The sequence below is a fragment of the Lagenorhynchus albirostris genome, chromosome 7 (assembly GCF_949774975.1).
Source record: "Lagenorhynchus albirostris chromosome 7, mLagAlb1.1, whole genome shotgun sequence".
Lineage (NCBI taxonomy): Eukaryota > Metazoa > Chordata > Mammalia > Artiodactyla > Delphinidae > Lagenorhynchus > Lagenorhynchus albirostris.
In genome coordinates, this window is record NC_083101.1 from 35,156,840 (window position 1) to 35,170,954 (window position 14,115).

The 14,115-nt window shown below is 49.0% G+C and overlaps 1 protein-coding gene across 1 annotated transcript in view; it reads right to left on the reverse strand.

Moving 5' to 3' along the window:
- Window positions 1–738: 738 nt before the first annotated feature.
- FRMPD1 (FERM and PDZ domain containing 1) overlaps window positions 739–14,115 on the reverse strand; it is a 46,280-nt gene continuing 32,903 nt past the window's right edge. Inside the window, exons 9-15 of the mRNA XM_060153390.1 lie at window positions 13,249–13,385; window positions 12,097–12,223; window positions 11,858–11,953; window positions 9,918–10,100; window positions 8,977–9,124; window positions 5,933–6,739; window positions 739–3,165 (exon numbers count right to left, since the gene is read on the reverse strand). Coding sequence (XP_060009373.1) covers window positions 782–3,165; window positions 5,933–6,739; window positions 8,977–9,124; window positions 9,918–10,100; window positions 11,858–11,953; window positions 12,097–12,223; window positions 13,249–13,385 — 3,882 coding nt within the window. The 3' untranslated portion in view covers window positions 739–781. The remainder of the gene's footprint in view (window positions 3,166–5,932; window positions 6,740–8,976; window positions 9,125–9,917; window positions 10,101–11,857; window positions 11,954–12,096; window positions 12,224–13,248; window positions 13,386–14,115) is intronic.

Consider the following 14,115-nt stretch of genomic DNA (forward strand, 5'->3'; position numbering starts at 1 on the left):
AAATGGCTCTACTGGAATTAGTGAGAAAGGTACTGAATATATTTCTTTTGCTCTAATATTATTCTTAAAAAGGCAAATCTAGTTCAGGGTTTTAATGTTTGCCTTTTTAGATATTTAAAACGGATAGAGGGTGGAGTCAATTTCAGGTAACGCACAGAGCACGCACCTGGATATGGGGGGCCAGGCAAATAAGGTGCTTACTGCCACCTAGTGGCAACCTATGCTTATCGCAGCGAGGCCGCCAAGAATACCAGGCCTCCAGGCGCAGGTGCTGCAAAACCAAAACTTGGGAAGGTGGAATCTATCAAATATCCCAAGTATTCACTCCTATTTGCAGAGGTTATTGCCAAATCAGTGTGATGTGAGAAGTCAAGACAATTTTTCAGTGGCTCCACCTTCCTCCCTCATCCCTGCCTTCTTGGGACAGTTTGTGGCTTCTTGCTTCCACACTCGCAGGGTATGCTCCTCCTAGGGTACACACATTACTGATGGCAATCTGCTTATCTGTACCCACCCAGAGGGGCTGTGAGCATCCTGGCCAGGGGCAGAGGCTTGTCTTACTCATCTTTATGAATAAGCCAGTGAATGTTTGTTGAACAAATATGAGCGGATGCTTTTGGCCCAAACTTGTCATCACTCTGTATGATTCAGGCAAAGATTAAGCAAAAGTTTATTTGAACACTCTAAATAATAAACATTTGAGAGGGGTGGGCAGAGGAATGGTAGGAGCTGCTCAGGGAAGTGTCCAGGGCAGGGCAGGGGGTCTGGCCAACTGGCCCGCTCACAGGGCAGTGGAGAACCAGAACTTCTGGGTCAAACAGAATACAGCAGCTGTGAGGGCCGTACACTGACGGGCCAAGAGTTTCACACTCAGGTCATGGTAGCCTCTCTCACAGGTGAGCTTAGCGGCCTCCACAAACTGGTGGTAGGTGTACACCACATCCCTCAGGTTCCCCGCTGCCTCTCTGTGTCGGGTGGAGCAGTGGCTGCAGGCTGTGAACTGGAAGCACAGGCCGGCCAGCTGGACCAGGTGCTGGAAGGTGTCGCGCACAGCACCCTGCATCTCCTCGGGGGACTGGTCCATTCTGATCACGTGCTGACAGCTCAACAGGAGCTTTTGGGAGCCCATGCAGAGGCGGCTCCGGCTTTCAGAAAAGTGCCAGGTGCACTTCTCGGGAGGGTGCGTGTTCCCATTTCCCCAGGAAGCTTCTAAAATGTTCTGTAATTCCAGCAAGCTCTCCGTGAGTTGGCTGAAGCCCTCCGGGGTGCTGGCAGGGGCAGCTTTCAGCTGTCTCAGAGCCCTGGTGCAGTACTCTGGCCAGATGTGGCTGTTCCTCGACAGGGGCTCAGTGCTGCAGCTGTGGACCCGGGCAGGCCTCCAGGGCAGGGCCAGCTGGCCTCCTGCAGAGGGTGGTGAGGTGAGGGGGGCTGTGGGGTGTGCTTCCAGGCCCCTGTCTTCCTCCTCCGTCTCTGGCTGCAGGCCACGGAAGCACGTGGCATAGGAGAACTGGCAGCTGCACTGCTCCATCCCAGTTCTAGGGGCCACAGTCTCATTCACGCCTGCAAACCCCGAAGATGTGGCCGTCCTGAGACTGGCAGAAACTTTAGGATAGCTTTCTGGGGCAAAGCACAGGAAAGACTTCTCATTAGGAAGGCACATGCTAGGGCTTTTGTCTTTGCTTCCTGGCAGTGAACAATGATTTGAACCTTCTAAGTGGGGCTCCTCTTGGGAACACGGTAGTGGCTCTGGCAGAGAAGGCCCTGGATTCAAACAGACCTGCTGAGGAGTGTCCCTAGGGGTGGTATCTTCCCCTATCACATGGTTAGGTGGCTCTGCCTTGACCTCCTCCAGAGGGAAAGCTGATGAAATGGTCTGGTCCCTAAGCAAGAAACCCAGGTCTAAATCCAGCTCTGCCAATAGTTTTTGTTCTTGGGCCTGGCAGGCTTGGCCTGGGGTTTCTCTGCTTTGTCCTTGGGGGTCTCTGGGGGAATGTGGTGGGGTCTGTTCAGTCCTTGTTACAGGAGCCTCCAAGGAGAGGGAGGCTACCATGCCACCAGATGGAGCACTGACACCAACAGTCTGTTGAACAGCATTCAACACGTCACCCTTGGGGTCACCTGGATCCTTCTCAGATTCATCATGAAATAAGTTGGTGCCATTTTTGTTTGTAACTTCTCTGTCATGTTCCAAAGATAGTTGTCCTTGCTGCTCCTCCTTCGTAGGGAAAGAAGCCATCTTCTCTTCTGAATTTATTCCACATTCACCACTTCTAGGCCTGTCTCGAGGAGACAACAGAGACCCTGTGTCCTGGGGGGCAGTTTCTTGCATATGATTTGTAAACAGAGATCCCAGTCCTCTTTCTATCTGGACTCCTCCCAGCTCTAGTGTGTCTCCTTGAGAGATATTATGTGGCCCTGGGCTGATGGTCAGGCAGACTCTGTCTGGGTTCAAGTCAGCACTGGAGAGGGAGGAGGTGCTGTCCCCAAGCTCCATGGCAAGTTCTCGGGGGGCACTGCCATCCGAGTCTTGAAATGGAGATGAGGTCTGGGGAAGCTCTACCTGAGCCGTATCTGGGCCAGATAAGCCTGCGTTGGGACTGTGAGGAGTGTTTGCTGGGGAACTGGCAACACTGGCGGTCAGAGGGGCAATCCCAGAATTCTCTTTATGGCTGGGGTCAATCCGGAGGCGAATGGCAGAAATAGAAAACACTCGAGAGTCGATGACCGACTTGGTTTCCATGGTCTCAGGCTCCATCTCCATGGCCCGGGAGGCTGGGTTTTTGCTCTTGGTCTCCCTCAGGGGAGCCAGCAGCCCCAGGGCCTTGGTCTCCAGGAGGCCAGGCTCACCCTGCACGTCTTGCAGACAGGACACGGTTGGGGAGGGTGCACTGAGGGCCAGGTAGGGCTCCCGGTCATAGTAGCACACGTCGTCCACGCTCTCCAGGGAGGCTGATGGCATCAGGGGAAATGAGACCTGACAGGTGTAGTCGGTCTTTAGGAAAGACCTTTTTTTCCTCAGGGTCTTGGCATACTTTTTCACCCCTCCCCTTCTGCTTGGCTCTCTTCCCCCTGGCTCAGGATTCAGGCTGTCCTCAGGGCTGCAAGTGCTGGCCTTATTCTGTGAGCTTGTGGCACTGGTTTCTGCAGCAGAAGCAGCTCTGAGCCCTGAGAACCAAGAGAGAAAAAAGAACATGAAAAGCACAAAAACAAAGAGACTTGTAGATCTTGGGCTCAGGACTCAGGATTGCCTGGGTTCAAATCCTGGCTGGGCTGTGTAACCGTGGGCATGTTAAATCTTGAGCTCCTCAATTTCCTCTTCTGAAAGATGGGGATGATCACCGTGGTAGACCTTTTTTGGTTCTTGGTTGCCCAAGATCCATTGCCTTATCTTTTGGTCACAGTACCCCAACTTCCTTTTGGGGAATGACATCTCCCCAGTAGTTACAGTCTGCTGGAACTATTAATGAAGGGGCCCTATCCACATCAGCCAAGTGGTCAGATTTATGACCTAGAAAGTCAGTCACAAAATTTCCTAAAATTTCAAACTCAAACACATTGATTAAAAAAAAAAAAAACACAAAAAACAGTAGAGCCCGTTCTTCGCAGCCACAGTATCCTGACAGTACAATGAAGAATCCTGCTACCCCACCCCCGATCTGGTTGCTGCCTGTGTCTGAACCAGCTCTTCACCTCTGCTGGCAATTCTCTAAGCTATCTTACATCCTTTCAACACTTTCTCTCTGTGCTTACATTAACCCAAGTCAGTCAGTACCAGTGGTGTCGATCAGCACTGCCATGCCGGTTAGATGACTTAGTACGTATCAAGCTCCTGGCACAAGGCCTGTGCCTAATGGGTGTGCACTAAAGGGAGCCAGTGCTGTCATTGTTATGATTGTCACTACATGGGTGAGGGTCCCAAGCGAGCTTTCTTTTGACAAAAAGTGGCTGTGACTCTCAGTCATGGGCATGAGGGGTCTTGCACATACCAGGATGGATCTTTCTGCAAGGAGATGCACTTTTGTGAAGAAGTCCTGGGAATCAGCCAGAAGGAATTAAGATCACAGGCTAGCACCTGAGAATCAGAGGGCTCTTAGACTCAGACCAGTGTTTTGCACCCTGGCTAAACTTTATTAAAAACTTCATCAAATCCTAGGCTGCTCCTCAGACCTCCTAAATCAGAAGCTCTGAGGCTGAGATCTAGGAATATACAGTATTTTAAACAGGTCCCTTGGGTGATTTCGATGTTTTGGAATTCCAGCCACGTTTTGGAATTGCCGCTCTAGGCCACCTACAGCCACTGACCAAGGGTGTTTCTGAAGCCTAAAAAGGGAGAGGCTCCCACACTGAGTCAGGGGCCAGACCAGACCCCAGGCTCAGGAGTCCCAGGTCTGGGCTGTCTCCCCAGCACCTCACTGGCTCTCTGTAAAAGAGGGAGTGTCCAGTGTGGACCTTATATCCCTGACTGGACTCCCATAAAGGAAGGCCTTGACTGATGGTCTGTCTCATGCCCATCTTGCCTCTAGCATAATGGCTGAGCCAGAAGGGCAAGGCTGGGGGCATGGATGGCAGTTGGCTGGGTTCTGTGGGAAGCAGGGCACAATCTGGCCATAGGTTTCTAGGTCAATTAACGAAGTCAGGGTAGATGGTGGAGAGTGCATTCATTTATCCATTTAGCAGCAACCGCCAGGCACTATGTGCCAGGACACAGAGATGAGTGTGAAACGCACAGTTCCCACTCGAAGGAGTTTTCGGTTTAGTGAAGGAGAGAAACATCAATACAAAAATCACACAAATAAATATGCAACTACAGGCAGTGCTAAGTGCCAGGCAGGAAGCACCCAGGGTGTGTGACAGGGATGGGGAGACCTGCCCTAGTCCTGGCAGTCTGGTTAATATTCCCAGAGGAAGTGAATTTGAGGCCTGATAGATGGATGGGCATCAGCAAGCAAAGATCAGGGTGAGGAATGTTTCAGGTGGAAAGAGCAGCATGTGCAAAGGCTGGAAGTAGAAAAGAACTGGGCACTTTCAAAGAATGGCAAGGAGGTCTGTGTGGCAGGAATGCATGGAGAGGGCTCAGGGGGAAGGAGAGAAACAGGCAGAGGCCATGTCACAGAGGGCCTCAAGAAGCCTTGCAGGGGCTGCTAAGAAGCTGGCCTTTCTCCCACGAGCAACGGGAAACCACTAGAGGGCAGGGCGCAACAGGAAAGGGCTGGAACAAAGAAAAGGGCTGCAGCTTCCCCAGCTCTTAGTAGGTCACCCCTAATGTCTGTGTGCTATTTTCCAATTTTTTTCTTCAGAGTTCAGAGTGAGTGAGTGAGTGTGTGTGTGTGTGTGTGTGTGTGTGTGTGTGTGTGTGTGTGTGTGTGTGTGTGTGTGTGTGTAAATGTCCCGCAAGGATCTCTGGTCAGCTTAGGAAGTCATTCTGTGTGGAAAGACACCCCACACCCTTTGTGGAGGAAGGGATGAGGATCCGGAAAGAAACATGATCCCCCTGCCTTATGTCCGGGTCCCTTCGGGGCCACCAACAGCCTGTCAGTTAGGTTCTTTTTGTTTCAAGGCCTCATTTAAAGCTTTGGGGTCAACAATGGCACAGCTGCTTCCCTCTGCTGGGCTGTCAAACCCTTTTCTTTCTGTGTAAATTCTGTCCATCTTACAACGCCTGGCCCATTTGCTGCCTCTTCTGGGAAGCCTTCCCTGATTCCCACTGTTGAATTAATGCCACCCATCTCTGCCTGCCCACAGTTCTCTGAACCTCCCTTGCAGCCCTTACTTGAAGTCGGGATGCCCGTAATGTGATCCACTGAGCCCAGCTGGCCCACCTCAAAAGAGAACAAGGACCGTGCTCTACCTACCTGTTTTCCCATCAAGCTTGGCCCCTGACCCCGGTGGGTACTGAGGAGCTGCCTGCACAGACCTGCGAGGGAGGGCTCACCTGAGAAGGCATCTGGGGGTGTGAGCTTGTCAGCTGCATCATAGTATTCCTCATCCGAACTGCCATCCTCCAAGGCCAGCGGCAGGCACAGGGCCAGCGCTTGCAGCGTGGAGCTGGGCTGGGCCTCAGGCCCTCCCTGCTGGGCCCAGGCTGCCAGGCCCCGACCCTGCCGGGAAGCTGTGCTGTCCGAGCTGTCACTCAGGTGGCTGGCGGGGGAGACATTGGTGCACAGGTTGTAGTAGTCAATCTGGCTGCCCTCGTACATCCTGGGGTCCAGCCTGACCGCGCTCAGTTCCGGTCCCCAGCTGAAGGTCTCAGGAGTGGGACTCTCAGAAAACTCTGTCTTCTGGCACTCAGGGTTGGCTCTCCGAGCCAGGTCCAGGAGACAGAGAAAGCCACTGGTTTCGATCCTGCTTCTCTCCTCTTGGCTGTCAGAATCAAGATTCTCTGGGAAGCCTACTGAGCCCAGGTGGAAGAAGCCGGAGCTGCTGGAGGAGCAGGCGTCCAGGTCATCCTCTTCCAGGGCATCCATGGACTCGCTTGAGCCACTGGTCCTGCAGCCTCGGCTCTCAGCGTTGGCCGAGTCCGATGCCTCAGACTCAGCACTGTCTGTTTTGCTGCTGGCCCCGCAGGTGCTTGGGCCTTTCTCGGCCACCTCAGGCATGGAGCTGTCCCCAGGAGGCTGCTCCTCTTCTACAAGTGGTCTGCAGGGGCCCAGCTTCAGCAGGTGTCTGTCAGAGAGGGGCTCCAACACGCAGTCCACTTCAGAGGACTCCTCGGAGTCACTGCATGCCCTGGATTCGTAGCCTGAAACACAGGAGACACCAAGGGTTACAAGACAGCATTTGGGGACAGGCAGATGCTTATGTATCCTCCCGCCCCCTCTCTGCCTGCCCTCCCAGTTTCCAGATGAGAGGACTGAGGTTCAGAAGGGTGGCAGGCCCAGGTCATGCTACACTGACTGACACAGGGTCCATGGGACTCCAAATTCCATGTTCTCCCCACAGTGTCAAGTCTTCTTTCCCACATCTATCTGAACAACCACTAAAGGAGACAGGATTACCTCCATATCCAAGGAGATCTATCTGTCCATGGAAACATCTGGGTATTTAGTTGGTTTCCTAAGGCCCTCCTAAAACTCTCAGCTCTGTTGTCCTGACTGGGCATCAAAATCAGATAGGGAATCATATTTAAAAAAACAAAACAGAATAGATCCCTGGACCTAGCCCTGATGAACTGAGTCTGATATCTAGGGAGTGCGGCCCAGGAATCTGTATTTTAGCAACTTTATTGGAGGTTCTGAGGCTGCTAGGCTGGCACCATTCTGAAGCCTGGCCTAGGGACCTACTGGTGCCACAGGGCTTTTAGGAAAGTTAAAAGTCATCCACTGCTGGTACTTGGGAGGGATTCATGGTGAGAGTGTTGGGGGGGCATTGAGCCAGGTCTCCAATTTCTCATGTACCATAAGCCTCCAGGTGTGATCCTTCTAAACTTCTCTCTGATCACATTACACTCTATTTAAACCCTCTTTTGGTTTCTCTTGTCTACAGGGAAGCACCTAAGCTCTCCTACTAAGGTTGGGGCCTCTCACAGGATGGCCCTGATCCCCTCAGCAGCCTGGTCACCCTCTAACAGGATGGCCCATACCCCTCCTCAGCAACTTTGTCACCCTGTCACAGTGCAGCCCCCACCCCTTCTCAGCAGCCTGGTCACCCACTGCAGCCTTCCCATGCTCCAGCCACTACAGGGAGCTTCTCACACATCACGACCTTACCCTTCGTGTCATGCCTCCATTGTGTCCCCTCTGCTTCAAAGGATCTCTCCTCCCTTCTTTGCCTGGTTAACTCCACCATGTTCTTCATGACCTCTTTCAAATACCTCCTGCTCTGGAGGCCTCCTGTGACCACTGCCGCCTGCCCTGCGCCCCCAGCAGGCCTCCACAACAGCACCACTCCATGGGGGCGCTGTCTCCCTGACCATATTCAGAAGTATCATCCCTTGTTCATAAATTGTGTGAAAGACAGAGGTAACAAGCACACAAAATCTTCACTTCCTAATTATTTGACTTTAGTCTCATCCAGTATCTATGATTACTTATGCCTATTTTATCCACATGGAGGAAATGCCATGTAATGGTGCGCTACTGAGCACCTCTCCCCACCTTCATGTTCAGTGACAGCACATCGGGGGCTTGAAATTAGTCAGTGGGGAGTGTTTATGCCATGGAAATAGGCAATTGCTTCAAATTAGAATTCTGTTTTGTTTTGTTTTATCCCTGCAGAGACAGTTGCTAAACATTTACCAGCAAACCACTGGGAAAATGCTGCATCAATAGTGCTGAAGCACCAAGGGAGGAAAGGGGGGGGTGGGATGAACTGGGAGGTTGGGATTGACATATACACACTAACTAATATGTATAAAATAGATAACTAATGAGAACCTGCCGTAGAGCACAGGGAACTCCACTTTGCTGCGCGGTAGAAGCTAACACAACATTGTAAAACAGCTATACCCCAATTTAAAAAAAAGTAGTGCTGAAGCAAAGCCTGGTAGAAACTGGGAGTTGGCCTGGGAGAATGTTCATCTCATCTGGCCTCCTCTACTTCATTCCTTACATCATATGATTTTCCCTTCTATCTCCAGGGACCCCCTTCTTCTAAACATGTGAGGTTGAGAATTTTTATTATAATTCAAGAAAATGCAAAAGAGTGCCCAGGAATGGGATGAGAAACTAGGTCAGCTGTATTTTCTGAACAAATAACTGACATCTTGTTTTACTGGCAAAGAAAGATAAAATGCAGTGGATCTTAGAGATGATTTTAGAAAATACTGCAGGGAATCAGAGACCTTCCAAAGCCTTCTTTGGCTTTAGGGGACTCTCAGGTACAAAGAAAGCTTCTCTATTTAGGATTTTGGAAAGATCAACTGCTTACTTCCACTTGGAGTCTCAGCTCCATTCAATGTACCACCTCCTTTTAGGCTGCCCTGACCTACAAGGCAGTGAAGTGGGCCTGTCCTTACTGGGGCAAGCCTCAGCGCCTCACCTTCTTCAGCGGATACCCGGTGCACCTGTTGTTTGTTTCCCGGCCAGAGGAAAACGGAGGTAACTGGGTCGACATATAGCCTGTAGTACCCAGCAATCAGGCAGGCTAGGTCTTTTGCACTGTTGGATTCCAGCAGCAAAGTCAGAACCTTTGAAAGTAAAGAGAGCTCTTATGTTTATAAAGGGCTAAGGGATAGTCTGAAGACTGGCAACAAGGCCATGTGGCGCCAGTGAGAGATTCCAACTAAATCCAGCCACGGTCCACAGGCAGGCCCCCTGGTGTCCCATTTTCTCATCTACAAGACTTGAAATGAGTGTGCACACGTGTGCACACCCACAACCACACATGCATGCACACACACTCACACATGCACAGTGGGATCCTCCCATCCAATCTCCACAGTGTCTCCTGTCCCCCTATCCCAACCACCCTACCCTGTTCATTCATACCATGGGGCCCCTTCAAGACCTGACCTGGAAAAGGAAAAGAAGCAGGAGCGAGTAGAGAAGGAGGAGAGGGGGATAAGAAGAATGAAGCACCAGCCCTGAGCATGTTGGGATTAAATCAAAGGAAGGCAGGATAACTGTAGGACCTTCCAGAGAGGCTCAGGAAGCACCCCACGCCATTTACCCATTTTAACTGCTGCCACCCAAAATTCTGGGCAGCCATTCTGGTCCCATGCATGTAATAAAACCCTCTGGTGCTCCCATCTAAGTTTCTGAACCCATCAGGAAAGTACATGGTCCAGCTCAGTTTATATAAAAAACCTGTCCAGGAAAATGCATCACTTTCCCTTTGGTGGGACAGGATGGACAATTCCACCTCTTAAGCAAATGTTGGACATTAGACTTTCTTAATATCCAAACTCATATAAACTACCCTTGAATATTTAGCCCCAGATTCCAGAAGCTGGATTCAAAAATCTCTTCCCCATGTATTACCTTGATGTTCTGAAGATGCACCTTGACCATGCTCACTTTCTCAGACTCTTCTGTCAGCTCTACACGACTGATGTTTGCGAACTCTGCCAACGTGGACATGATGTTGAGTTTGCTGTTGATAATGTGGCTAATGCCATACTTGGCTCCAACTAGAAGGGCAATGTAGGATTCTCTATCCTGTAACTGCAGAAGGCGGGAAAGGGAATTAGTTTCCATTCACAAGCTAGTGAAAAAATACATTATACATGTAGGACATGATACCTCTCTCTGCAAACCCCTTGATTCTTATTTCAGGTCCTCACCACCACGCCCCTAGACTACCAAGTTAGGTAGCCTGGGCCCCATCTACAGATAAATTAAGTATAACTTTATCTCCCATAATACACTTCACAATAGAGAATCAAACCACAGGACTTTGACCTGTTCCGTAAACACAACCATATAGTTTCACACCTATGTACCTATATTCATGCTGTGCCCTCCTCTTGGAATCCTTTGCCTGTCATCACTATCTACTGAAATCCTGACCCTTCTTTAAAAGCTTCCATCAAAACCTACTGCCTACAGAAAACATTGGCCTGACCTGCTCCTCAAACCACAACAGTCCTTTTCCTCTGTGTTGTTTTCACACCATATCCTCTGCACTTCTCTGATAGCACTGAGGTAAGACTTCTTACTGTAATTTTTTGTATTTAAGTCATATTCCATGCTAAGGTCCCTGACAACAGAGTCTGCATGTATCTACATTTGTAACCCCCAGTGCCCAGCAAGCACCCTGAGCCAATTCAACGTGGTTGGTTTCTCCTCCCACTACCAGCTCTTTCCTTAGACAGGAAAGGTAAAGAGGAGCTGGGGATGGGACCTAGACAGTTGGCAGAGGGCAGGTTTAGCCCTTGGGAAAAGTGGGCAGTTTTTCTTGTACTTTCAAGTTTCCTTGCTGTGATCTAGTCTCTTTTCTACCATTTAGTCCTCTACTTGTACAAAGACTCAATCTATAGTCTCAATCTATCAGACTATCTGATGCTCTTCCTTTCTCTCAAAACACTGGTTCTCTTTTTCCATTTACATTGTTAGGTCAGCAGTCTGATTAAATTGACCCATCACTGCTGTAAATGACTGAGAGGCACACCAAATGCACTGAAAGGAGTTTTGCTATTATAAAATATATATATAAAACTGGTAAATTGTCTGGCTTTGTGCTGGAGAGTTCTGGGGCTGACTGAGTGGTGAGGGAGAGTTCCCTTAGGCCACACCCCCCATCACTGACTGCCGCAAAGCACATAGCTCTAGGCCTAGGCTCCAAAAAGCAGGCCAGGGGAGGAATGGGTAACACAGCAGGGGGCTCTTTTGCTTCTCTTTTCCCTTCTCACCCTTCCACCCCTTACTTCTTCCCTTCTTCTGAACAATCGGGGCCCCAGCATGGCAGTCAGTCTAACATTCTTATCTTTCCTTCGTGATTTCCATTTTTTCCTCTTTACCTTCATATACCCAAAGCTCCAGGGTAAACTTCTTACAGTACCCTGCCCTCAAAACGCCTTTCCTCTGTACTGAAATCTGGCCAAATCCAACCTTCTTGCCTTTCCTTAACCCCTTCTTCCCCACTCAACCTGAAGCTAGCAGTGGTGGCCTCTGTCATCAAACCCCACAGCAATGGTCCTGTGCCTCTTGTGGCTTTGCTTTGTCTTGTTGGGTGCCTTGCTCCATCATTTTAGGGTGGGAATCACATCTCATTCAGCTCTGCCTCCCCCAGCATCTGTCAGAGGGCTGGCTCTAAGCAATGTCTTGACAGACACTCCCTAATGGCATAATATTTAGTTTCCCAAACAAATTCTAGTCCATGACCCAGTCCTCAGGAGTTTTAGGCTAACAGATACATTGATCTTCAGAGAACCTCTTGCAACCTTTATAAGGGTAGGACCCTACAGTTCTTTAATACATACCATTAAAGTAGCATTAAAGATTTTCCCACCATATGTCTTGAGTTCCCCAAGGATCTGTAGATAATTTAAACGTAGCTGGGCAGCAGAAATAAGTTGCTTAAGTAAGGAAAAAAGAAAATGAAAAAGACTGTTGAAGTCAGAGTTTTCATTTGTCTAAAATGCAGTCAATGTTGAAAATTCTTTCCCTGAGGTTTCACAACAGACAGCTGTGTGATCGACAGGGGCCATGGCTACATTACCTTCTGTCTGGGTTCCAGCAAATTCTGGTTCCTCTTCATGTGGAAGCTGATGGCTTTCTTGATGTCTTTTCCTTTCATGTTTCGTAGCAAAGTTGGAGATATAAAGTTCTCTATTCCCCAATCCTTCCTGCCACAAGACATTGGAGACAAGGAGGCCCATTTTTACAGTGTACTTGACTCTAATGAAGAGCATAATTATATTTGATTCAGTACTTAGTGATCTAAGAATACTGTAATTGTAAGCTTCTTTTTCAGCAGAAGATATATATGGCTGGTTTTGTGGAGTGTATGTAAATATATACATGAAGAGTGTGTGTGTGTTTGTGTAATTATCTATCTATCTATCTATCTATCCATCCATCGATTCAAACACACACACACTCCACAAAAACCAGCCATCAGGAATTAAACCCCATGGTCATTCTAGGAGCTCATTACTCATCACACCTGTATAGCACACTCTCATGGGGCAACACATAGCACCTGTGAATCCTTGAGGCCATGCTTCAGAATGATGCCAGCCTAACAGCCTCAAAACCTCCCAACAAACTCATTAAAAATACAGATTCTCAGGTACCACTCCCTAGAGATTTGACCTAGTATATCAGGGGTAAGGCCAAGGATTTGTTTTATTTTTTTAAATATAATTCCCCATCCGATTTTGATGCTCAGGCAAGAAGTTAGCAAATCGGGGTGACACCACACAGAGCAAGGTGAAATTTTAAGCTGAGAATCAGGAGGTATCAGAACCTCAGGACTTGAAACTACCCTAATAGGAATCTAAGGCAACACGACTGGTTCACACCAAATGAATCTTCAAGGCATTCCTGCCCTCAGAAGAGCTTTATGCTGAAGTTGTCAACTGATTTCCCGAGACATCCTCCCAGGAACTGGGAAATTACAAAGGGATCCTGTGTTATTCCATCTGGAGTTGGTTTCTGCCCCAGAGGGAGCAGCCAGGTTCTGATATCTGGGGAAGCCAGGCTGGGTTGGACAGGGTGGAGAGGGAAATGAATGGGAAGACAACAGACAGATGGGTAGGTGGGTGACTATCAGCTTTCTGTGAATCCGGCCATCCTGGCCCAGGGCCAGCCAAGTTACAAATGCAACACAGCTGTTGCTGGCGGGACACAGAAGTCCCCTGCCACTCACTCTATGTATTTCAAAGAGATCTTCTGTGGCTGGGCACATGCGTAGATCCGCTCCTGGATGTGCAGGGCCGCGAGCCGGAGCGCAGAGCTGCATTTCATTTCCACGGCAAAGCGCTCCTGGAGCACATCGCTGCAGCTCTAGGAGAGATTAGATCAGAGGAACTGGGAAACAAGAACAGATTGTGTTCCTTGTTCTCTCAGGTGAAAGGCAGCTTTGAGACCTGGCTCTGCCAATTCTGGGCTGTGTGACCTTGGTTACTTGACTAAGACTATCTGCGCACTGGTGTTTCCCCTTGATAAATGAGGATAGTCGCATCTACCTTACATGGCTTCTCTGAGGTTTAAATTAGATAATGCATTTGAAAGCAGGTATAGGGACGCTGCGTTATTCAAATATAAAGTACTGCTGCTGTTGTTGTTATTATTTGCTGCCACCATTTTTATAAGACTTTGGACAATCAATACACCTAGTTATCTCATCTGTAAAATGGTGATGTCTCCCAAATGATTTTTTCATCAGAATAAAAATGACATAATAAACCTCACCTAAGGAAGTAGAGCAGGTGGAACACCGGGCTAGGAGGTCAAGGAACCCATTTTTGGCTCCACCACCAAATGGGGAACCCAGGCAAATTATGTGACCTTTCCAAGACTCAGTTTCATCATTTCTGAAGTAAGGCTCTGAAGTACTAATGCCCCTTTTAGCAGTAAAAACTGTAACTCTAAAGATCCTAAATGGTATTAGAAAATGTATCATCTACATTGAGGACTAAGTCTTAATTTCATTAATATATTGCAAATCTCCTAACATAGCAACTCAGTAACATTAAAAGGAACGCTGAGGGATAATCAGGCCCACTCTCCCTCA